Source organism: Falco biarmicus, chromosome 5, assembly GCF_023638135.1.
Source record: "Falco biarmicus isolate bFalBia1 chromosome 5, bFalBia1.pri, whole genome shotgun sequence".
Classification (NCBI taxonomy): domain Eukaryota; kingdom Metazoa; phylum Chordata; class Aves; order Falconiformes; family Falconidae; genus Falco; species Falco biarmicus.
In genome coordinates, this window is record NC_079292.1 from 80440881 (window position 1) to 80467204 (window position 26324).

The window sequence follows — 26324 nt, forward strand, 5'->3', positions numbered from 1 at the left end:
GCCTCACCAAAGTCTTCCTGGGGATACTTTGGCTTGTGTTTTTAAAAAAACAGACATGTGAACACACACACATTATTTTTTTCTAAAGGGACCACTATGTGCCTCTTCATCCTTTCCTCCTACCCACTCATCCCTTCTGACACTCTGTAGCTGAGACCACCTGTATTTTATTTAACTGAATTTTCTGGGGAAGGGTGTTTGGTGTGTTTTCCAGGCACTTCAGCGTAGTAGGTGTTAACTGTACGTGTAGTGCTTTAACACTGCTATTGAGATTCATTAGTAAGTAAAATACTGTTGCATTCCTTGGATCACCAAAAGTGACCACGCATTCTCCTCACACAAACATCTGCAGTGTACAACAAGGAAGTTTCACCTTGTGTTGGCCACAGAAGTCCCTGAGCCCTTCTGGTGAAAGCTGCACGGCTTGTCTTCTGAACCTCTGTGGCAACAGGATCTCCATGGAGATTTTTTACCTCTGGCTGATGAAACGGTACCTACCTTTGGTGTCCAGTTGTCCGTTTAGCTGTGAGTGGCCAGAGTCAGTGAGGACCATCGCAGAAGCTCATGACCCTGACTGAAAGTCAGGAGCAACTCTGCTCTGACAATGATTATTTACCGTTTTCCCATGTTACATGCTGTATTTGGTCATGTTCAGTAACTCTGTAGTAATCAGACAAGATGGAACGGCGGCTTGTCAGCTGATTTAATTAAAACCACATTGCTTTTTTTTTTTTTTTTATTGCCTCTCACACATCATTAATATTCTGTCTAAGACGCGCCTGCAATCTAAAGATTGGAATCAGTCTCATTGTGCTCTTTCCAAGCTTGAATTCCCAGACACACAAACCTGGGAAAGAATTTTAAAGGGACAGGTAATAGTTAGAAGCTAATTTGATTACATTGAAATGGACCAGTCATTGGTCCAAATAAATGCTTATTAAGGGACCAGTCTTTCAGGTTGCTTTTAAATGCAGTGCAGCTTTGCTTCCATGGATATGAGTGGGAATAGAATATATTTAGGATTTCCCAGGAATCAGGTCTTTGCTCTGCAGAGTTCTGCTCATTCAAATGGTTGGTTATGCAAATATATTAAAAAGATTTGAGTAAATAAAACTGCACCCTTTTTAGCTCGGTTTGTTATTTACATATTTAGCAACAATGTTATATCATCCCTTTTCTGGGGTGCCAGGTAAGATCCATTTCACAGTGACAGTGTATCAGCCAGCATATGCACTCAATTTACAACCAGATTACAAGTAAAAAAAACACACCCTAGCATTTAAAATTACATACAGCAGTTTATTTAAACAGCGATTAACTTTCATCAATGGTATGTGTATTTCTGTTTTCTTTAAGAAAGCTGCCATTCTCAATCACAGCTGCAGCCCTCCTGCAGCACCCAGTTACTCAGTGACTTGAACCGAGCTTTACAGATATTTCACAACCAATTACCGTGCGAGTTTCTTAGGTTAAAATTAAGGCAACTGCAGTCAACAACCACTGCTGAATGAAGGTAAAAGCTTGAGAACATTTTGCATAACAGTCATCAGCGTAGCTGATAGCTATTACAGTGTTCTTGTGCAGTAAGCCTACGCAGATACTATCTCTCTTGCCTGTCTGTTCCAACATGCATCTCATCTCATTTGCAACCCTTTGCTTTAATTAGCTGAAGTCTTTGCTTCAGTCTTTCATATGTCAACCAGCCTGTGTACACTTCCATATTTTTAATCAGTAGCCTGTTGTCTTTACTTTGTCATTTGCACTAGCATATAAATCTGCCCTTCTTATGATCCTCACTGCTTGGTAGAAGTCAAAACATGCTGTTTAATTTTCCTGTTCACTGATTTCCATTTGTTTCATGTTCAAATGCTGGCTCTTTTCCCCCTTTTGGGCATGCTGTGAGCATTAAACTTAGTGATTAAATGCCAAAAATCCAGTCCTTTTCCCCTTCCGTGCCCACGGATGGGTCATCCTAACCCCTGCTCGGATGCTTACCTCAACAGCACGCCCTGTGCGTGTGCAGCCAGCCTACATGGGGCTAGCTGCACGGGACCGCCAGAGGCTGGCAGAGGTTAGCTAATGATGGCTAATGAAACAGGTGCAAAACTTCTGTGCTCTCCTAGGGTTGGGGCTGGCTTCTCGCCGCTTGTCATTTTTTAATCTACTACAGCAGAATATTTCATTTCACCCATGACACTGTCAAATCCTGAGGCATCAAGGCTTGAAAATAATCGGACATAGAAGAATGAGAGAGGGACATGTGGCTGTCCTCTGGCTTTCAATTTTTCTGGTTCACTGGGGGGGAATCCGAGGTTGTCTGTAGCTGTCTGATGGGTGGGGTGGCTGGCCCTGACATCTGTGCGTGTGGCTGATCCCCAAACTGAGCCTGGAGGGTGTTCAGGATGTCATCTAGCTTCTGGTCCATCTGTGTGACCTGTTAAGGAATCAGAAAGCAGACGAGCTGTCAAATGGTTGTACATACTGCTGGTGAGAGGCATTCGCTGGCCAAAAGCTCTGGATGGATAAAGCCTGGCAGGGAGCATGGGCATCCAAGAACCACCAGCTCCACTGAGGTTTTTCCAGCCTGTTGCTCTGGAAAGATTGAATGACATTATGAAATCACAGGGAAAGGTGTAAAGCCATGTGAAGTGGCAGCAGGACAGGACACTGATGGCCTGAGGACTGGACTGCTTGAGTCAGCCATTTTGTCTCTCAGCCTCTTCTCAGGTTTGCCAAATTCTTCCAGTGATGATACATCCTGTAAATATCTGCCCTGAAACTCCCTTTTACTCTTCGGTTTATCGTGAATGTTTTTTTCCCACTACCTCTCCCAGTGCTTCACCACCCTTAGTTGCAGGACATCATGCTTTCCATGACTGTCTTGGGAAATGAAATAGCTCCCCTCCCTTCGCACTGTAAATAGATGCCTCCATGATACATGTTACAGTCAGAGATCCCACCAGATATGGTGTTTATTCCCATGCATTGTTAGGAGGATAGCCTACTAAAAACCACATAATAATACCAATGACTTCGTTAAAAAAAAAGAACAACTGCTCTATAGGAAGCTTGACATGTTAATCCCTCCTCTTGTTTCTTTGCTTTCCAGCTGAAATTTCTCAGGCATAGTCCCTCAGCAGAGTCGCCTGTCCTAGTTATTTTTAAGCAGGGAAAGGCAAATCTGGATTTTTAAAGGGAGACTGCTCTCATACATCTTACTGCTTGTTTGAAATTCTGGCCTTTTCTAGGAGTGCTGAGCAGACATTATCCCACTGTGTGGGCAGGGCTTCCCTTCACTGCAAGTGGCATCCAGCTCCCCTTAGCATCAGGCTGTGGGACAGGCTGGGGTTGGCCGACTGCTCCAGCTTGCTCTAACGGCAAAACTATGGCCAGCATCATGTAAGCAACTGGGAACGCTTCTAATGATGCTTGAATACAGTGCAGCTTTGTGTAATAGATGAGCTCAAGAAAAATGAGCATTTTGAAGAACATTGGATGGTTCACTTTACAGTTATCTGCTGTGAAACTCTGAGCCTCTGAAAACCGTGATCTGTCCCAGTGGGTCTAATAAACTTTGATAGCAAACCTTTTAAAGTGATATCAGATCTAAACTGAGCTTTCATTAAAAAGGGAGACAGAGAGAATGAGAGAGAGAAGGATTTCAGCCTTTTTCTGTGCAAAGATAACTGAAAATAGTCATTCACAGCATGGACTGAAAGTTTAGCAAGCTGAGATTGCTTTAAAAACTAAGGCAAAGAAAATCCTTATCCGCTTTCCCCTCCTCTGCCTTTTCTCACTCCAAGTGTCGGCTCCTCTGGGGGCCCCTCAAACCTCAAGGTACCAGGAGCTTATTGAAGTTGTATCATTTTGGCAACCATTATTGTCTCCTGTATACAGCCTACTGGGGGGAAGGAGGAGTGGAGTATCTCTCCCAGCTCACGGTGGGAGAGATGTGCTCACCTCTCATTCCTACTTTCATGGCTACTGTCTTCTAGTAGAAAAGCCCTTCTCCCTGCCTCTGCTACGGAGTGGGTGCGGGTTATCTGGGGCAGTATTTTCAAGAAGCAAGGAGGGAGTATTTAGAGCATGAGTGAGGCAGCATAGCCCTTTACTATGATTTCTGCTTTCAAGTGCATGGCCGGCACTGCCTGAGCAGTGACCTGGTGTGTGGGCGCGGGAGGATGGAGACTGCTCACTGCAGCCCACCCAGGTGTGGGACAGTGCTGCCAAGCCTGGTTTTGGGATGAGTCACAGCTGAACAGCAACTCGGGTAGATACTGATGCTCTTTGATCGAGCAGAAGGGAACTGGCAAAGGCTGTGTCTGGTAGAGATGCAGCCACCTCCCGGCCAGCCTGACCCCACGCTGCCAGGAACATCTCTGCCTTTTCCCATACCTGACGAGCTGCTGGGAGAGAGTGGTCGGTGCTGCTGGGGCAGGTCTCTGCCTCTGGTGTGGTCACAGACAGCAGCACTGACAGTGCTCTCATCTTGGGAACCACAGCTACATACTCTGCTCAGCATTAACTTGGTTGGAAGTCTGGAAGTCACTAGTGGTTTAAGGGTTAAGCAGCATGGAATTAATTTAAAAACCACAGCCTTTATTTTCGCCTCCATTCTTGAAAAGCCTGTTTGGCTGATGCTGGTAATGACTCAACAGAATCTTTCTTAAGCAGAAATGTTGCACGGAGCAGAAACTAAAGCAGAACTAATACATTAGAGTAGGGTAAAAAGAAGTGTAGGCAGGGAATTGGGATCAGGCAGATGAAAGATCTTCTGGGGCTTTCTTTTGTGAGGCTTTGTTGATTTTGATCTGCATGCTTCATCTTAGATAAGCTATGCCTGCATATTCTATATCATTTAAACTTGCTGTATTTCTCTGTATTTTGCCAGCTCGGTGAAAGAATGTGATGGGGAATAATTTTAGGCACTTTTCTTTCCAGGAGAAGAGGGGGGTGGAAAATATAAATATTCATTTGTAGGGAGGGAAAATGAGAAATTCATACATAAGGGAGTAGATTACACTTCTGTCACACCTGCCACACAGGGATCTGCATACATTGCCTGAACATTAACAAACGAAGCTGCTCAGTTGTCCTGTGTCAACTGTGTACATGGGAAGGTTTTAATGATAATTTTTGAAATTAGAAGCAGGATCCTGCAAAATTAAGCAGTCCAGAAGAAGATGTGGCCAGTGGCAGATCTCTCCTAATCCTTAGCTTTGTATTTTATACACAGGCTCAAGCCACCACTTTCTGGATTCAGGTGCTCTAAAAATATGCCTTACTTTCAACATGCAACTAGAATGGTAAAGCTTCGGTCAGAAAGACAAATTCTTAAGTACCTCGTCAAATCGGAGCCTATTAAAAAGGGGTCAGATTTAGAGGCTGGTTAGCTGTGATTAAGGAGTGACAAAAGGAGAGCTGTGGGCACTTCAAGGCTTCACTGAAGTCAGTAGGATGACTCGCAGGGTTAGAAGACTTTTCACATGGGTGAAAGCTTTTCACAAAACAGTCCTGGTTTTAGGTTTCTCCAAAACCACCCAGCAGCTATTACTTTCCTTAAGCCCAAACCGAACAAATCGCCCGTTTTGAGCAACGCACCCAGGCAAGCATGTGGGCAAAGGGTTAAATTGTGCAACGTGTTTTTCAGCTGAGTAAAGTGAGAAGCCATCCAGGGCTGGCTGCAGTTTCCAGAGAGATGTGATATGGCCCTCACAGGCTCAGTGGAGACAGGTGAGTTTGGCAGCTGTCCACGGGCAAATGGCAACAAAACTTCTGTTCTCCCACATCACAAAAGCGCTCCGGAGACAATCTATAAAATTGTTAAAATGCTTTTATATCCTTTCAACTGCCCTGTAGAAAGGAGACTTGCAAAAGCAGTTTAAAATATTACACTGTTGTTATTGGGGCTATGAGGTGAGCTGAAGGAGTGTTGAAATATATATTCATTTTAACATCCCCCCATGAAAGGGGGCTGGACTCCATGGTGACATGCAGGGCTGTTAGACAAAGAAAATGTCTTGCAGCCAGCTCCAGTGAGTCACAGCAAGCATGAAGGGGAACTGGGTCACTCAGCCTCTGGGATGCAGGGTATCCCTGCCCTTCACCTGGACCGCCAGGTTGGCTTTCAGTACCTATGTGCTGTTTGATGTTGCTTTTGAGCCTCTGTTTGTGAAAGCCGGCATCTCTAAATACCTCTTTTTACCTCGGTGGGCTCCTTCCTCAGTGGGGAAGGGGACCCTAGGAGTGGCAGCGGCATGGGAGAGGAGGGCTGGATCGTGCTGGGGATTTGCCGCATGCTGGACAGATTCCTAGCTCCCCTGAGAGCTTTTTCCTGACATGTTTTGCACATGCACACCATAAACAAAACGCATGTGTGGAAAACTCAGTTGGTTAGCCACATGGTCTCCCCCAAATCCTCTTACTTTAAGCCAGAAAAACGCGCCCCCCCCCCCCCCCCCCCATCCCCATTTTTGTCTATCTTTTTAATATGATTTCTGGAGGCTGGGAAAGCAAGTATCAATTATGTGCACAACACACTGACTTGGACTATTTCCAGAGGAGTAGCAGAACGGGAAGATGGTCTGCTGGAGCACTGAAGTAAATCTGTAAACCCACAAACATGCTCATATGTTGCTAAGTAGGTGGAGCTTTGTATCAAAAGCTAAACCCCATAAATCAAATAAAGTTGCTGTCACCTCCTTAAGGCTATGCCTATAGAGGTCCTACATAAACTGATCAAAATGGCTGAGCTGTACAGCCTTTGTGCAGTTGTCTGCAACATGTCTGGGCTGCTGGTACCAGGGATGCAGCACGAAATGGAGGAGGGAGAGAAGACAGCCCAAATTGTGTTACCAATCAAAATGTCATGGAGCAACAGCAAGTTCTGCTTTTGGTTAAGCTGGATTGACTTTGTCTTCCTGTTTGCTTCACTCAAGTGGGAAAAACTATGAAGCTGTGCCCACAGGACAGCCCAAGGTGTCATGGCGGGGTGGGGACTGGAAAAAGCCACTGCATCTTTGAGCCCCTGCTATCAAAGTCACTGTACAATGGGTGTTTTGATTCTGGAAGCCCCACAAGACATCCAGGCTTCCTCTCCTCGACATGTAGCCCTCATCCCACAACAAAGTGCACACCTAAGTACACATGACCAAAAGCCACCAAAGCATAGTGGGCCACCGGAGGCAAGCAAGGGCATTCACAGAGTCTCTGCAAGGTGTTATGTGATATTTTCCAGATATTTCCACTGACACTGCAAAGTCAACCACATCTGGGGCCAGAGCTGCCGTGGCCATACAAATACAACATCGCAGCCCAGGGTTTCCAAACCACCAGAGTCCTCAGCTCAGCCCACTGAACACTCCTTCTTGGTCCAACTCTGGGCTGACACGTTTACCACCACGTAGTCATACCACCCACCCCCCACCACTCCAGTTTCCTCTGTTTCCAGCCCTTGCTACAGGTCCTGGCTCCCAAGGTAGCTAAAATGAAGCAGGATCCACTCACTGCAGATCTGGCTTAGAAACACTTGATTTGAGGGCTTTAACACCAACTGCTTGAAAAAGAGTCATCTGATGGGTAGGATTTATTTTGTGTGGAGAGAAGAGTGCATGTGAACCTTTGTCTGCCATGAGCTATTCTACCTGCACGTACTTATTTCCAAATATTCCCAGCTTGTTATCTGTGATAGGTCACCTAAGGTCTAGTTCATAGTAGAAAATGGTATTTAGTAAAATCAGATGTGCTGAACTAGTTGCAATCCATTTTATGGATGCGTCCATTTCTGGCTCGTGTAACATATTGATTTAGCTTAAGCTTGTTATCCAGAAATTTGTGCCATTTTCTCCTGTTGACCAAGGCTGTCACACGATTTTTCTTCTCATACCAGATGGTGGACTGATTTGATTAGATCCTGTAAAGCCTATGTTTAGCTTTATATTGCACATCTGGTCTTGTAGCTTCTCTCTGCATACACCCAATTATTCAAACTTAGTAATTGCCTAGCATACAGTTTGGTCTGAATTGTTTATTTTAGGAATAGCTTTATTTTTTAGCATGTCCCTGAGTGGATTTATTGCTGTCCAGGGACTGCTGATTCTGGGGAGGGAAATCTTTTCTCTACAGCACCGCATGCAAAGCTGGCTCCTTCTCACCTTGCTTGTCGCCTGGTAGAGAAATTTCACCAAGGTGAAATGCTGAAGCCACTGAATTTTTTTTTTTTTTTTTAGCATGGCCAGACAATGCACATGTTGATGTAGCCTATTGGTAGCTGTCTGTGAGGAAGCAAATAGTCACACCAGCCATAGATACCGCAACTAGTTTGGAAAGATCTCTCTTGTGCAAGGTGCCGCTCTAGTGCAGCCTCTGTGAGCTTGGTCCAACAAAGTGCTTATGGATGTGTTAGCTTGAAGCATGTGAAGAGCCTTGCTGAGTTCACCAAATATTTAAGTGCTTTGCTGGACTGGAGCCAGAATGGTCAACAGTGTGCAAGACTATACCTTTCAGGATAAGCTTTTGGAGTCTCCTAAAGTACTTATACACGCATCTGCACAAAAATATACCTACACCAGCATTTTTTAAGTCTCTGAGGAGTCTCATGAAGTGACTTTGGCATTCACACCAGCAGAGAACTAGCAGCTTCTCTCTCCTCTAAAAACAACAACAACAACAACAAGAAGAGGGCTTTGATGAACAGGCTTCCATTAACTGACTGGTGTTGGGATGAGTTGTAACAGATTTGGAATTGGCCTCAATCCTAAACCGATGCTGTATCCCAAAGCAAGGTTGCCAGGTGGCACGCACACAGGGAAACATCTCACTGTGGTATGTCAATGTCTCATAGCCAACTGCCAGCACTCCTTGCCCCAACACTGAGCCATGCAGCTCCTCGCTTCATTCTGCTGAGGGTGCAAACAGTGCAGAAAGACCAGCTTCCGTCAATGGGAGCTTTTGCCACTAACCTCAAAGGTCCAGTAAGCAGATACATGAGTAGAAGCTACACAAACCTCACCTCCATGACAGCCTGTTCTTCTGGCAGACCCAATTCTCCATGAACATCAAAATATATATAAACCAACAGCCTTGTTTGACTTATTCCGTGTAGCCCTTAGCAGATATCAGTTGTTTATTTTCATTCCATGAAACTTATCTAGATAAGTCCACAATTTTCCAGGCCTCCCTTCCTTTATCCCAAACATCCCCACCCATTCTTAGGTCAGGTGTTATAACCTTTGGTGGCCTAGTATATAGTAATCTTTATTTTAAGTATAGCTTCATTTATTTTGTTTTCCATCTACCTTTCCTGTTTAAATGAAAACACAAACGTCTATCCCTCTGCACTTAGTTCCCGGGGTATTTCCTGTCAGTACCCTTTTGGTGAGCATTATATTTTTATATTTCCCATGCCACAGTTGCACTGAGGAACCTCTGCAGCAAGACCTGTGTCCATGGTTGCTGCTTCTGGTGTAAGATGCCATTTGCTTAATCACTAAGTAACTGTCAAGACTTCAGCCCTGGGTTGCTAAAGCAGGCCTGGTCAGTACGCAGATTATGTTAGCAGTGTCACTGCTTCAGGGAAGGTGTGATTTTATTTTATTTTTAAATGAATCCTGGCTTCCTAAGCAAGTGAGGTTTAGCTGATGGTGTATCTGTGTATACGTTGCCACAGCAGCTTTGGAGTAAGCTGGCCAGCTTCAGACACATTTACCAGAGAGACAGAGTCCATACAGATAAAAAGTTTGGACAAATTTCTGAAAGACCGGTACTTGTGCAGAAGACAGACATCCAAATTAGTGCCTCATTGAAGGAAGGGCAGAAGAGGAAGGTGAACTGTTTTATTAGACCCCGGAGAATCCACACAGGATGCCCTGACCACAGGAAAAGCTTTATTCAGCTCTTGCCCCTTATTAGCCTCGGATAATCAACCACAAAATACAGAGCCACAGGAAACCAGGCAGCATAATTTCTACTGCTCCCAGAAGTACTTGTTGCTAGCTGAAGAAATTCGAGTGGTGACACACTTTGAGTGGACAGCACAGTAACTTTCCACAGCCACCGTGGTGCAGCAGCGCTTGGCTGCTGGCGGTGAGTAACTGCTGCTGGAGTTTGTCTCATTTTAGCTATTTGCACATGCACCTGTGTGTCTATTTGCAGCCGGTGCTTTGAAAGGTTTGGTTTTTCCCCCTGATTTTCCCCTGGTAGGTAAATCAGACTTTGCAGAACTCTCTTACTCCTGATTTACATACATAAATGGTTATTTTTGTTGTTGCAGGACGTTTCAGTCTTCACCCTCCTCCAGATCCTGCTCAGATCCTCCCTGTAATCTTGCCATCTCTCTTTGCGACATCGCTCCTCAGCCACACCCTGGATGACGCACTGCCATTTCTCAGCTCCTTATATTGTGTGGCTACAAGTCCTGCTGCAAAACCAGCATGGAAAGAAACAACACACAAAAATAACAAAGCTAGTCCAGCCTCAAAGGTGGATATGCAGCTACTGTGAGTCACACCCTAATTTCACAATAAAGCAGCCTTGGAACTTACGCTCCAAGATGCTGATTAATTTAATTTAATTTTTAAATCGCTAAACCATACTGGACAGAGAGAAACACGAAAAAGAAAATGCAGCACTGAGTATTTAAGTGGTGCCAAAGGAACACTGAGAAAGAAGTGACCTTAGTCTTTACACTAGATGGATGCGATAAGCTCAGCGTTTCAGATGGGTGTGATGAACTCAGTGTTTGCGCCTCACCTAACCCTTTGAAGAGATGGTATCGAGCCTTCTATGCTCTGATTATTTTGCCTTTACTTTTGCTTTTTTGAGCTCTATTAAATCCTCCTCCATGAAAGCAAAATCTAACCCCACCAGCCTCATGGGTAGATAGGCTTCACCAGGTCCTGTAATGGGGAGGACACTTCGGACTGTGCTGCAGCTGGTTTGTTTCTCCTTGGCTTAGCTGCAAGGATTACTTACCGATACTGAAATCAGTGAGCGAATTCCCTTAATCCAAGCCCATTGACCTGGCACCTGGCTAAGGCAGCATCTAGTTAGCACAGCTGATAGACTGTGTACGACGAGGTAGCTTTGTATACTTTATTACAGGTACTGATACACAGCTGCCCTCCATTGACACTCACACACCCAAAGCTTTACTTCAATTTATCAGTCCATCTTATAGATTGGCATGAAAGGCAAAGAGAAAGGGAGGGAGGGAGTGTTATTATTGGGAGGAGCGCTGGCATTATGGTGATGGTGATCTAGATAGCAAGACATGTAGGTACTAGAAAAGTTCCAGGCAGTTCTTGTAGGACTAGACCAGCACTTCATAAACCCAAGTCTCGTAAACCTGAATCCAGCCTACTCCCCAGCACAGCCTTCTTGCATTGAGGACAAGTCACCTCCTGGATGAGCCTCCTCAAAGTTTGTTAACCACAAGGATCAAATAATCGGCCATTTCTTATCTTTCTGACATGAAATCACAAATTGGATAGGTTTGAGTCTTGATACAAAAAGGGAAGACACAAACCTACAAAAGATAAGAGTAATCTAAAATAGGGACTGAAATGTTTGCTGTAGGAAAGAAGGATGCTGTACTGGAAAAAAGATCAGTCCCTGTTGGAAGCAGACAGGAGGAGAGAAGACGGTGGTGCTCCTTTGTCTTTCCTACCATTGGCTTTTTGAGGGTTGACGTGGACATGGCAGGGCAAGGCTGGAAGTGTGGCATGGTGGTCATGGCAGGGGAAAAAAAAAATAGTTGGGAAGCAAAAAGATGATTGTCTGGAGATCAGAGGGTGTCACTGGGAGACCACCATCTGGGCTTCTGTTTTCAGCTCTGCGAGAGAATCTTCACAGCATTTCAGCCAGACCCTGTATGTAGCAAAACTAAGGGCTGGGCTGTGCACGAATTTGTGCTGATGTCAGGAAATGAAGCCTACGACATGCCTTTCGTTATTCCAGGCGAACCTGTGCCTGGTCACTCATTTTGATGTGCCCTATTTCAGTAAAAGTGATGAAGTAAGCTTGATCTAAGGGAAAGTGAAAACCATACATTTGTACTGTGCACTGTTGAAAAGGGTGAATGAAAACTTCTGCCCTTATTTCTTCTCGACTCTGCATGGGACGAGTCTCTAGGGACACCTTTATGTAACAAGTTCACTGAAACTCCCACACCCTTTGAAGGATGCCGCAAGCCTTGCTTAACACACACCGTGCAATTTGAGGAAGAAGCTACAGAAGCGCGATGTGGTGTCATGTATTTAAATCATGAGGATTACAAAACACCACTGTTTGCTCATTAAAATACAGAAACCCAGAGCAAGTAAAATATTATCAGGCAGTGCTGATCGGGGGTGTAGCAGTTCTTGACTGTTACTGATTGAAACATGCTTTGCTGAACCCTTTGGTTTTAGCCTGTCTGGCTTATCTGTCATTTGAGGGATTTTACTAGCTTGCTTGTGTATAGCAGACCTGATTAGCAGCACTAACACACATATTTTTAATGAATTCTTGAAAGTCCCGGCGAGTGGGTGGACTCTGGACTGTCTTGTCCGGTTTTGCAGGCACAGTGACCTGACATTAAGGGTGTCTGTCTGTCTGTCTGTTCAGTCACACCAAGCCACAGCATTTGGTCCCAGATCAGCAAAAGCCACAGGCATAAATTGTGCAGGAAAAGCAACTGCTCAGCAAGAAATGGTTCGTGACTCGAGCTGAGATTGCTCAGCACCTGGAAAGGTCTGAGCAATACGTGGGGTGTGACAATGTAAATCAGCGCATAAACTGGCTATAGCTACAGTAACTGGATTCAGAACATCACAGGGAGAATGAATTTGGCTGGATTTATCTTCTTCTCCTTCCCAAGCTAGAGAATTAATTGCATAATATGCTCTGTAGCTAAAGAGATGTCCATGGCATTTGAAACACTGTCTGAGAACAGGAGACTGAGTAAAGCAGATTTTCCAAATTCAGAATCTCAATGGTGTACATTTTGCATTTCTTTTGTGCTTGAAAAATAACAACGTATTTTGAAAAATCAGCATGGATACATCCCCAGGGGAGACTCAAATAGAGCATTAATTAAAGTAAAGAAAGGGAGGTGTCTTATTTGAACTCTGCTGAGCTAGATGGATTACCTATGAAAGCTGGCATTGACAGGACAGCTGTATGAAGAAGCCTGTGGCAGAAGTACCGGTGTCTTATACAAACAACAGGAGACAGGGCGGGAGACACAAAGCCATAATTGCCAGATAGATTTCTTCCTCATGAGGCATATGCTAAGTCAGCATAAACCTGCTTCAGTTTTCTGTTGCAAAGCACTGCACTGTTAATTACAGGGAAAAAAAAATAGTCGGTTATACCTACTATCACTCTTACAGCTCTTTAGCCTTATACTGCAGGGAATACTGCCGGGGAGAAGAGTATTTATAGATCTTGTTCAGAGAAACAATCATTTGTCTCTTCCATGTCTCTTTTTCATATATCATTGCAGAGAAAAAACACAGCAATAAAAGGGGACATGTGTTAACATGAACGTTGAGGTGTAGGAATATGAGAATGGCCTGATGAGATTTCACTGTCCCAGCATTTAGTAAAACAATTTAAACTGGTGCTGCAGTTTAATTAAGATATGGGGTTGCTGGCTTTTTTGAGGTTCTAGAGGTAGAACTGGGAAGCCATGGAGGTCTTTATGCAACTTTCTGGCATGGCAGAAAACATCTTTTTCAGGTCAATAAGCTAAAATTCATTAATAAAATAGGTACCTGTTGGGACTACTGAGAACCCCACAGGTTTAATTGTTCAGCTTCACATCTACTTGCTCTTTCATTACTTATACTCACCATCAACTATGACTTTGATCTACTAACTCAATATAATCTCTAATACGTCTAAGCCATATTTAAAAATGCCTGGGTTATTTGTTATTCTGCAGTGTTCCTCATCCCTTCAGAGCAAGCTTGTTTGACTCCATATGGAACTAATTATCAGTGAGAAGGAAAAAAAGATATCTATCTTTTTGCTAATTAATACTTTAGAAAGCTTTCACTTTCCTGTTTTAATGCATATTACAAATCCCAGCTGTGACTGGGTGCTTGTCTTTCTGCACTGGTACTGTGTAAACCATAAATGACCATCACCGTGAATCCGTGACATTGAGGCTCTGGTTTTGGCTGCCTGACCACTGTGCTTGGCTTCCTTCACTGCATGCCCAGCCCTGAAACCAGGATGAAAGAGCGTGCTAAGCCCTGCTGCTGCTGAAAGGCATGGCCCTGCCCGCCCCAGCTGCACCCTCCTGCCCTCCCTGTGCTCCAAGGGTCCAGCCTTGGCGGAGCTCAGGAGAAAGCCTGGGAGAGCTGTGCAGCACAGCAAAGACTACCCACGTAGGAGAGCTGCCTCCAGCCTGGATCCCGGGGCCATGGCTGCCTCCTCCTCTGTGCTTAAATGACTCTTTTACTGTTTGCAGGTTGCACGGGAAGAATTGGGGTCATATGCTGTGCCCCAGATGAGGCACCGTGCACTCCATCAAAAAAAGCTGGGGTTCTTCACCCTGCTTTCCCTTACCTCTGGTAGAGCCAACCGAAATGCCTTACCAGGGGGTAAGGCGCACAACTGCTCTTTTCTAGGAATTTGAGTTAAGGTTTTAATTACTGTTGATAAGGAAGTGGATTTTCTATCATGCAAAAAGGTTCAAAATAAAAAAAATAATCCTCCAGACCCCCAGACCAGGCCAAAGCTGGGTAAAAGCTAATAATTTCTTTGCCATTAAATCTAAACTTTTCCCTTTATTATTTGCTAATAATTTACAGAAGACTGCGAAATACATGCCCCCACAACTTTTCATTTTGAAAACACTGAAATACCTCAATTCATATCTTCACTTGTTTTTACTTATTGTTCCTAAAAAGTTCATCAAAATCAATATGATTTTTAGTAATACAGCAGATCCTGCAAATTTTGCCAGGGAAGACATGCTTCGATGTAAAAGCCAGCTCTAGGTCAAACACTTGTGACTTATCACATGCCAAAAAGGCACGTGGTCCTGCACAGCCAGCTGGCACAGGAGCCCCAGGAGCCAGCCTCACTTGCACTTGTGGAGAAGTTTGGGAGATCTGCAAGCCAGGAGCCAGGAGGTCACTGCTCCCCTGGGCTGCTGGGTGCTCTGGTAGGGGCGATGTGCCGAGCCCTGTAACAGGCACTGCTCTCCTCTCGCAGTGATGGAGGTGCCCACACCTCTCCCCTCCTGCCCAAAGCAGCCGCGGTGCTTTGCACTGGCTGCCTGATGCCCTTTATCGCAGGCAGGGAGTGGAGGTGGCTTGATCCGCAATACTGCACGATGCATTTATTGGCAGCCAGCTATTTGAAAAGTTCTCTTACACCTTACTAGCCCCAGGTAGAGCCCTGTGTACATCATCCAGGTGCAGGGAATCCCCCAGTCTGGGGAGGCTGTTACTCTCTCTGCTTCTCTGATTTCAACCCTGGTGACCCCACTTACCACCCTCAGGCTGCTTGGCCACGTAAGCATCATTGCTATTTTGGGTCTGAAGCCCTTCACCTCTACCCTCAGCCCTTATAAGAGAGGCAGAGGGAAGCAGGAACTGTGTGTGCAAGGGGGTGACAGTGAGGGGTGGCACATCCGTGCTACCAGCCAAAACACCGTGCCTCCTCCCAGACTCCTGCTCATTGCTTCCTTCCCGATGGCCTCCCCTTGGGCAAGCAAGGGAAGGGATTACTCAGCTGAAGGCAGCTGTGTTGCGTTATCCCAGGGCAGAGCAAATGCCTCAGTACAGGATTTCAGATGCAGTTGTGTTTACCTGCAGCAGTTGAGCACCACCAGTGAACACGGCAATCTGAAATATGGTTTTAAAGCTGGCTGTGGTGCTCATAAGTGGGTCTGCACGGGCAGCCAGGGAAGATTAAATCCTCTTGTTAGCCACAGGGCAGCGTGGTGTGGCAATTAGTATGTTAAGCAGAGCTGAGAGAGACTTTTTAAATGAAACCGAAAACTTGGCTGGCCCCCAGAATCTGCAAAGGTTCAAGAACTTTTCAGTAAACCCGGATTGAGCCTTGGCAGATTTATAATTTCAAGGAGGAACCATTAAAAACACCCTGGGTTGTGCACGATTTTGAGCCCAGACCCGGCCACTCTTGGCACTTTGGGAGTTTTGCTTTGGGTTTTTTGCATACAAATCCAAAACACAATGTAGACTCAGCAGGGAGGAACCAATGCAAACCAAAACTGCTGAGTTTTGCACAGCTCTAATTATAATCTCTTCACAGTCCTGGTTTTATTTATTATTGTTTGTACTGTGGTAGCAGCACGGGGCTCTCCAACCGGCTTCGAGGCCGCGCTGTGGTAGGTGTTGTAAAAGCAGAAGAAGGAGACAGGATCCCCAGCCTGAAGAGTTTATAATCTAAATAAACAAAGAAGATAAAGAATGAGGGAAAGACATAAAACACGTAAGCAAAGTGATTAGGGGGTGTTGGCAAGACAACCGCTTTCGTAGTGTCTTTCTCACCCACACATGAAATTGTGTCCACTTACCCCATAAACTCTTTGGGGTCAGGGCTGTGTTTTCCCGTATGCGAAGGCAGACGGGATGCAAGAAATGCGTGGAGAAATGAAGGTGCTGCGGGGCAGCAGAAGGATTGGCAGCCCACAGGGTGGCCCCGCTGGATTTGGGCAGTGAGGGTGGGAGCCAGAAGCAGGCGATGGGGAGAGCGGCAGGGGGGACAAAGGCACTCCCTAGCTTGGGCCAGGTCAGCAAACCCATCGTATGCACCATGACAACCTGGGACAAGTCACTGGGCTGCTCAATGCTGCACTTTCCTCTAGGGTTGAGCAGGGCTAAAAATGTTTCCCTATATGGCATAATTCTTCCTCGATGTAAACTGCTTTGAGATACTCAGGTGAAAGGTGCTAAAGGAATGCAAAGATTTATTTTTCATAAAACCTCCTCACATATTCTTTTCACTGCCAAGTCAAGGCCTGAAGCCAGGAATTTTAGAGATGCATACATCTCTCTCACTATATATATATGAATATAAAAATATATTTATGAAAGAGGCCAAGGTATATTTTTTAGCAATGAAACCTTAAGTTAGGTTTCCTAAATCTATATATAGGAACTTAAATGAATGGCCAGATTTAAAATCAGGACACTTACTTCTTTAAAACTAGGTTCAGCAGTCTAGCTATAAGTTCTTACTTGAAAATGTTTAGCCACAAACTAGCTGGAAATTTCATATCTTAAAAGAAGTTTGTAATGTCTGGATTTTTTTTTTTTCTTCTAGGATTTAGGTGAAGGTTTGGGCCAGTTATTTTATCCCAATTATTCACCATTCTGCAACTATTAATTAAAACAAACAGCTCTCTGAAGCTATTTCTCACAACGGGGAAGATTTATATCTTGAAACTGAAGCATGTTTGCTCACTGCGTCTATTTTCTACACTGCATAAACATCCAAGTTTGTTATTGCAGCAATCACCAGTGCTGGCTCTCAGAGCTCCTTGCCAGGCTTGTGATATTTATTGTTTGTTAAGCCTCAGCTCCTGGAGTGAAGTGATTAGATGAGAACCTCAGCTTGCAGTTAGAAAAAAAGATGTAACTTTGTGCCGGACCACAGGGTCGGTGAGAGAAACGGGAAAACACGAGCAGAATGTATAGTCAAAGGTCCAGACATCAAAAAGGCGGGCAAAAAAGAAAATCCCACATGTATTATCATTTTTAAAGCCTAAGGACTCCTAAGCTAACCTCCTCCTTATAATTTGGGAGCGGGGGGCTGACTCATGGCTTCTGACTGCCAAGGCATGGCCATGGCGGGGGTTACTCATAGCTGTGTAGCTGCCCAGAGGTTTCTCACTGAGGGGCTGCTCACCCCTCTGCTGAGCTGCACGTGTTTGTTATCACTGGGTGCTGGGCTCCTGCCACTTTTTTTTTCTTTTTGTTGAAAGTTTGAAACAACTTTAGTGAGGTATTCGTTTATGAAAATATCCTGCGCAAGGAATTACACGGACTTGGCAAATAGAGACAATAGGTCAATTCCTGGCCCTTCCAAATCTGACAGGATCCCTTTAGCTTTCAAAAAATGAAGAAAAACAGAACTATTAAAAAGTCTGAGCTGCCAAATAGTCAGTAAGTCTATAACAATGTAAAGCAAATGTAAACATTATATGATGAAATGCATTTTTTGAAAAGCTCTCTTTTCTCAGCAGTTAGATGGGCTTTATATACAATGGGAAGATTCATTCCTGAAGGTAGCTCCAGTGTATGAAACAAACCCCTACCTATCACAGTCTAAAATATCTGTTTTACATGAAGCAGCAACCGAGGCATCACCTTTACCTTGGGAAAAGCTCATTCACCTCCTGATTGATGACGGCTGTAGTGCTCCCTGCTCTGCTCCCTGCCTCACCGTGCCCACAAACCCTCTGGGGAGAGGAGAAAAACACGTCTGCAGGGAAGGAACCATTACCAGTGTAACCAAAGGACATTAATAACAGAAAACCAATGCAAAAAGCACAACAAAAACACAAGCAGGAGAAAAAAAGAGAATGTTTGTGTGTGGAAAAAAGTCATAAGACCTATACAAGGTAATGGTTTCAGTCATGTAGAGGTCTGGCATGCATTGATCATGAAGCTATGGATGGGAGCTGGGGACACAAGCAGGGGTCCATGGGCAGCTCTGGCCAGACCCTGTGCCCACCCATGTCCAAAAGCATGGGGGTGAGCACAACTGCCTCTGCTTTCTCACTGTTACAGCCCTGAGGAAAAGTCCTATTGACACCCAGGGTAATGCTGTGGTGTTTGCTACCCAGTTTCCTATCCACGGGGTGGGATCTGGGCTGGACATACTGGTATTGGCTCTGAATGAAGTACCTGCTTACAGGGGCTTGAGTGCTTGGCAGGATGGCGAGATGATAAGAAAGATGTACACAAACCCCCGGTGACAGTAGTCACAGGTGAGTTGCGCTGCTCACATTTTTTTCCACAAAGGAAGCAGAGGAAAGAACAAATCACACTTGACTTTCCCTTTGAATGGATCCCTGCTGCAGAAAGTGCACTTGCCACACGCTTGCAGTAGGCCTGCAAACCATCATAAGATTCAGCAAATTGCTGCTGGAGGTTCCCCCTTCCTTGCCACTGGGGATGCTATCTGCAGCACCGGGCAATAACCTTCATACCCAAAAGACAGAGTGGATCCCTGGAAAGGCAGTAGGGAGGAACATGGTCTTTTCAGCTGGCTGAATGTATGGTCTATAGCCATGTTGCGATTCATATGGCTTACATTTATTCATTTACATGGGTACAATACACACCTGTCTTTATGGTGCAGTTAAACCTGACTTCTAGTTCACGGTGTGGCTTCAGGAACCTGAACAGTTATAGACCAGCAACAGATGCAGACAGTTACAGCTTAGAGGAGGGATAAATCTCCCCTTACATGAGTGAATAAATGCCAGAATACCCTGAAATCCCACTGTTTACCAGAGAACCTTGCATTATGAATGTGGATCTCTACTGGGGCTAGGGTTCGGCATGCAATAGTGAATTGGTATTGTCCTTTCTGTTTCACACATACTTTGTGAGCTGGTGGAAGACAAATGTTGGACACACTAGTGCCTCAGCTGCTCCAGTACACTTCAGGAACGTAATTCTTTCTATTCCTGCTGTTAATTCAGCAACACGCCTTGCCAATAAACCACAGCAATAGCTGCCTCACAGGTCATCATGGCTACACAAGAGGAAGCAGCTTGCCAACACCAGAAAACTTAGCCACCAACCATGGATGCTCTGGGACAGCCAAATTCTCATGGGCTGTGGCAGCCCTTGCTGAACTGATGTCTGCTGTCCTGGGGCTGAAGGGTTAAGGCATGCTTCCCATATTTCTGGAACCACAGCTGATCAACTCAAGGGTAGGCTGTTATAGTCCTATGATTTTGTGTGTGGTGTTCTGGTCCAGGACGAGTCAGCACTGGGGTGTCCACAGCTGGTAAAACCCATGTCAAGTATCTTTGGTCTGCCGTGTCTCAGCCTGTGTGAACTGCTAGGCAAGGCCCATCATTTTCTTCTCAAGGTTAAAAGGTAGGGCTGAAGTGGCCTCCAGCCAAATCGTCACATAGCCAGTGCTCATGTCCAGAGAGATGTATGAAAGTAAACAGCTTGAACAACTGGGTGCTCACTGGAAGGAAGGACACATGGAAATAGGGCTTTCTGTTTTATTACTCTTTTACAGACAAGTCAAGGGAAAAAGGCAAGTATCCCACATTAAGTCGGAAAATACCTGAGTACAATGCTCAAGGCTGTGGGATGTGCCCTCACAGAAAAGCCCATCACCTAATGCAGCCTTGTTGTTGTCAGAACCACGTAATTAAACTTAAGAACCACTCAAAAATTTGGAGGCTTAAACTCAAGAATGCCGTGCCCAAATTCTGCTGTAAGGACAAAGTGACTTGGGCAGATTTGTAGATTAAAATGGAAATTCCCTCACTGTACTGATTGCTTATGTCACTTTATTTTGTCCTTCACTTTTGAAGAGAACTGTTGTGTGAGCAAACAGAGCTTCAGTTTTCTTGTCGAACTTCTGACGCCAGTGATCTCCACTTACACGCGAAGCAGGGCTATGTGTAAGTCATAGGGTCAATTTGTTTACCTTGCCTGTGGCAAGAGTTGGGTTCATCAGGTTAATTTCAGTAGTTGTTAAAAGGTTTTGAAATTTTTTCTGGTGTCATATGGCTTTTGCTTTTTTTTTCAAAGCAGGGGGTAACCATGGACTGTTCAAAACATAATGAAATAAACAACATTTTTCTGCATCAAGCTCATCCTGCAAATTAATTCATTTGCATTTCTAGCCCTTTCAAGTGAAGGGAAGTCATACAGATGTGAGCAGTCATTTAAGGATTTTAAGGGTTATGGTTCACATCATCCAAAATTGATTCCAGGACTACTCATTCACAGAAAGGGGAAAAATGATGGTGGACATGCTGGTGTGTTGGGAAAAATGTGGGATTTTTGATTTTAAAAAATTATTTTACAGCTGCTATTATTTATTTAAGTTCAAAGCCTCTGGGCACATCCACACTGATCTGTTATGAACTCCTCTTTGGCTGATTCTAGCAAAGTTGATTTCAAATTGCTGATTCATCTAATGGGTTTGGACTACTCTTGTTATCCTTTCAGGTAACGGACCATTGAGCCTGCAAACAAGTTTGCTGTCTGCTACCATCAGCTGGTTTACTTCAGATTTCTAAAATTGAGTGTTTCTAGCTCTTGGGGTTTGTGCATATGGAAAAAAGTGAGAACTCAATGGAAATTAGAGCAGCATAATACTCTTTTGGTTGACAACCAGCATGTCTGAAATGCAGTTAATGAGAACTAGTCCTGTATACAGGAACGAGTTAATCCTGAGATAAGTCTCTCAATAATTCGCCATTAATCACAGCTATTGATTCTGCTGCCTGGCCTTTGGTGAAATCACTATGCAAAATACCCACAGTGGCAATAGCAACAAAGTACAGTGTTTTCTGGCAGACACTGCAAGCCCCTTCAATGCAGGAAGCAATAGATTATAAACAAGTTTTATTTTAATCCCTGCAGGACATACTGTGAGAGTCCAAGAACAAGACCTATTTTTCTCAAAGCCCTCCAGAGAAAAAAGTTCTTGAGATCCCAATACAATATCAAAGAGATCAGCCAGTAAAGAAAAACTATCTGTTCCTGGCAAGACATCAAAACATTTCCCACAAGTTTATAGTTGTCCAACTGATCATCAAAGGAAAGAGTTTTGGTTGGGTTCAAGACTTTTTAGTGCCAAGAGGTGTTATTGATTCTAAGACGCCTGGTATTTTCAAGTATGCCAGCCAAAGGACTGCTGAGGGAACATAAATGGTCCTTACTATGTGAAATGTGTTATCTCTGGGCTGTTTTATGCATAAACTGGTCTTTCTGTGACAAAAATGCTTAGTGGCAGGCCCAATGCAGACAGCTATTATGCACACAGAAGCTTCTATTTGCACATCCCACCGTGCACACAAAAAGTGAGCATGAATTTATTTCCTGCGAAAAAAGCTAATGTCTGATTCTTAGAAGTACATGGGTCCATTAATTTCTGCTGTGCTCACCATGAATGCATCACAATGGTTTATTTTCACACTTGTTTAGGTAGGGAAGTATCTTCCTCTGAAGCAGTGAGAGATTCAGTGGTAGAGATAATATGCGGCTTAGCTGTGAAGGGATCCAGAAGCCAGCATTATAACCTGATTATAACATGATTTGTAACACTGTAAAGCAGAGGAGCTCAAGCCATGGGTCATGGTCTTCTTATGCCATATACAAACGCAGAAAAAAAGCCCTACACTATATAACTGAATACTCCACAACATTAACTGAATCACTGAATGAATCTAAATTTGTAGCTATGCTAGTAAGCAGGATAGAAATTTATAATTTACAAAAATGCAGTGCTTTTGCTGATTTAGCGTCTGACGCATTGATGAGGAAAATAGTGGTGAAACCGTGTTTATGCCCTTACTGATGGAGCTAACCGGAGAGGTTCTGGGAAGTGTGAACCTAAGGAAGCCAGCTTTCCCATGGCACTGATGGCTGGATATGTGGGTTCTCTCTCTCTTTTTTTCTGTTTCCATCTCCTGCTTTGTTCACTTTGCTGTCCCCAGGCTAGTGACAAAGGGCTGATTGAGAGGCAGTGGCCAGGGGACAGCTGCAGGGGCGCAGCTCTGCTCTGCTCCCTGCGCCTAGCCACCCAGCAAGCCAGGGACAAATGCAGGCACCCCGTGGGTTTGCTCCCAGCCACTGCGCATGCTGAGCTGGGAGCTGGGGTTCCACACTGAGTGGGGATTCAAAGAAAAGAAGCCACAAGCAGGAAGGCATCTTCTGGCTCTCTAAATTAAACCTTGATTTGGAAGGTCAGCTGGAAATGTTTCAGATCTCCTAGACAGTCATGAGGTCAAGCTGTGGCTGGGAAACCATCAGCCATGGCCAGGGCTGTGCAGGATGGCTCAGGAAGGCTCTCTGCAGAAGAGTGCTCCTGCCTCTGAGAAAGACAGTGTCGCTGGGAGGACAAATCTTCCTTGATGTCAGCTTAAGCTTTAACTCAGATGAAGCTGTAAGGCTGTTTACCTCTTCACTCACAGCCTTGCCATGCAAGCTGAGATGGTTTATGGTCCACATTTGCCCTTCACACAGGCTAGCAGTGTGTCTATTCCCCTGGGATGACCAAAGTGGTCACTTGAATGCTGGTAATTCGCTAGCCAGAAAGGCTGCAGGTCCTTCCCACTACCTCTCCTTCATCACTTCCCTCCAACTCTCCCACAAGTCATCAGGGGAGCACTTCAGTCCCCAGCAGCACAAAACAAGTGCTGTTTTGGCAATACATAGCTGTTAATGGAACACCATACAGAGGCTGAGACTTGCACGTGGCTTTGCAGAGTTGCTGGAGTAACCATAACTCCTGGGCTAACTCTGCAGCAAACCCATTGCCACCACAGGGTGCCTGTTGCCCTCCTGTGTGTTCCCCACAGACCTTAGTCCTGGTCCTCATCCCTTCTGGGACTGAAGTGCTGATGCTAGATGGCTGTTTGGACTTCTGCATTGCTTAGCTGAGTGTGAGCAAGCCCCTGTGCAGCTGCATGGGGCAAGCCCACAGAAAAGCTGCTGCCAGTGCAGCTTGCTTAGCCACCGAGAAGGATCTGTCCCCATGACTGCTTTGTGCATGCTGGGCTTCTGGACCACCACCCAGCACAACCCACCCTAAATATGTCCTGGAAAAAATACTGGTGGTCTCAACATTCAACACCTGTCACTTAAAGGTCATGCTCCTATAGAAACGATGTCCTTAGCAAGGCTGCAGCCCACCACCCTTCAGAAGAGAGGAGATTTCAGAACAGCTCAGCTCCGACAATAGGCAATGCTTACTTGAAGTGCTGCCAAAAATTTGACAAGTTATTATTTTTGCAAAGATCCGCCACCATAGCTGCCCCATCGACCTCTTAAATGCAAATGTTTCTGTCATCTGTCCCAAAGATTGCTGCCATTTTGCTGCAGCGGTAGGAAGCCCAGGCTGTTGAGATAGGAGTCAGAGTTTGGCAGGAGATCTGTGTGAGTAGGGAGTGAAAAGAAATCCCAAGGTGGAAACATGCCAGCAGGAAAATTACACTGTACTGAGAAAACAGCAGTGCAAAATTTATGAAAGCAAGGGGGCAAGCCCTTTTCAAGTGTCCGCCCTTACCAGAGTAAGGTAAAGGCAGACGATTTACTGGGAAGTTAGCTTGCTTGGTGTGAAAGCCAGTTTGTGCTGGTCACTGCTGTTAGACATGGCAGGGAGTTTTGGATATGCATGCATGCAGCAAATTCCAGCTTCCAGAGCAGAGCATGTAGTTTTGCACATCGCTGTGAATGCTGACCCTCAAAACTGATTTTAACTGTATTTCATTCTCAGTCAGTCAATCTGCATTCCTCGTGACCAAATTCCTGGGAAATCAACACCATGGAGAAATTCAGCCAGTAATTTTCACAAAACTGTTTGCTATGCAAATAATGTCTTTGCAAGGTACTTCATCAGATCTGATTTTGCTGCACTATTTTTTTCATGTATGCTAGTCATTTGAAATGGTAAATTACGCAGCTCTAGATATACAATACTAAAATAATAGAAGGGTTGAAAAAATTTTCTGTAAATGATTTGACTGAATTACGTTGCTTACTGATTTGCTTTTAGTGATGGAAAAGGTATTCACAATTTTCTACTTTCCCTTTAAAAACAAAGTGCAGTTAATACTCTAAATTTCCAGCCTTTGATTTCTTTAAAACCTTTTACTGAAAGTGTGGCTATTTTAAACAAACAAAATTAAAAAGTTAGTCTCATGTTTTTATTAAAAAGAAAAAAAATTAAAAATGGATAAATTAAAAGACCCCTCCCCCTTCTGCTGTCCCATTCATAATTGCCGTTTTTTAAAAAATCAGTTCAGCACCAACAGCAAATAAAAGCCTGAATCCCAAGCATCTGTGAATTAAACCAACAACATGGCATGACAAAGTGTGCAATTACAATAGATTTGCGCACTTTTTAAAGAGGCAAAAACTCTTGGCCATTTGCCCTGTCTTAGAAGGCAGCAGAGGTGTCCAGGGACACCTTGAAGAGCCTGCTGGGGGGACTGCCCCACCTCTACCCACCTTGGTGGACGCAGGCTCAAGTTGCTTGCCCTGCCTTTCTGCTTGTGCTTTTAACACTTGTGGCACATATATATATGTATATATATATATATACAGTTTTCTCGTTTGCCTGGTTTAACAATGCAACTGGCTACAGTTTTCACACTTTTGTTCACGATTTGAAATGCCATTTCTATATGCCCAACAAAATTTTGGATGCGGCTTTATCCTTCCCTACCCCAGAGCTGCGTTCTCTCTAACAAGAATCATGTTTAGGATCCAATGCTTACTCCACCAGGCAAATATAATCAAAGTCACTGCAGGCTGTGATACGGGGCGGGGAGGGGGCAGGGGGGGGAACAAAAAACAAAGGGAAAAAACCCTAAACAAGCCACTCCCCACCTCCCAGCCCTTTCCTGGGACAGAACAGAGCACTTTGTACTCCGTTCAGCCTGTTTGGCTGCAGTACTGGTGGTGATTTTGTGTGCAGGTACGGCAACCTGCTGCTGCTGCTAAACAATTCGGGGGAGCCCCCAGGATTTTGGGGATGAAACTTCCCCTGGGAAGAGGGGATGGATGACTCTGCCTGGCTCAGCCCAGGGGGATGGCTTCTCTCTGCCCCTGACCTGCAGCAGTGTTGCATGTAGGTGCATGCTGGGGTGTGTGTGTGTGTATGTGTGTGTGTGTATTACTAGGGAAGTATTAAAAAAAAGAGAAAAAAAAAAGGAAACATTTTCAGTGACTGCACAGAAAATGGTGCAAGAGTTGCTAGAGCAGTGTGCATACGCTCGAGAGGAATCCCTTTCAGTTCCCCTTTTCTTCAGCTTTATTTAAAAAGGGTTTGAAGGCTGGTTTAATTACGAAAACCAGCTCTCTAGACACCAAACAAAACGGCAGCCTAGCCTAAGTTGGCACCAGGACAGATGCATATTTTGCTCACTTCTCCATGCCAATCGGCTGTAGCTTATCCAGTATGTCAATCCAAGCTGGCTGTCTGAAATCCAAGTTTAGTGGCCTGAAAATATCCCAGTCCAGCTTTGTTTCATGTGGTAAACAGCTTGCTCAGTCTATTTCTTCAATGTTCAAAACAAAAATCAAAACCCCCCAAAAGCCAGTTACTACATGTTATGGTAATCGCCTCTCTTTGCGTTTCACCCCACTGCAGGA

The 26324-nt window shown here is 44.7% G+C and overlaps 1 protein-coding gene across 1 annotated transcript in view; it reads right to left on the minus strand.

Annotated features, from left to right (window-relative positions):
• Nucleotides 1-1118: 1118 nt before the first annotated feature.
• The window catches only part of LOC130150829 (potassium voltage-gated channel subfamily KQT member 1-like), a 510862-nt gene continuing 485656 nt past the window's right edge, over nucleotides 1119-26324 (minus strand). The window contains exon 17 of the mRNA XM_056342106.1: nucleotides 1119-2434. Coding sequence (XP_056198081.1) covers nucleotides 2279-2434 — 156 coding nt within the window. The 3' untranslated portion in view covers nucleotides 1119-2278. The remainder of the gene's footprint in view (nucleotides 2435-26324) is intronic.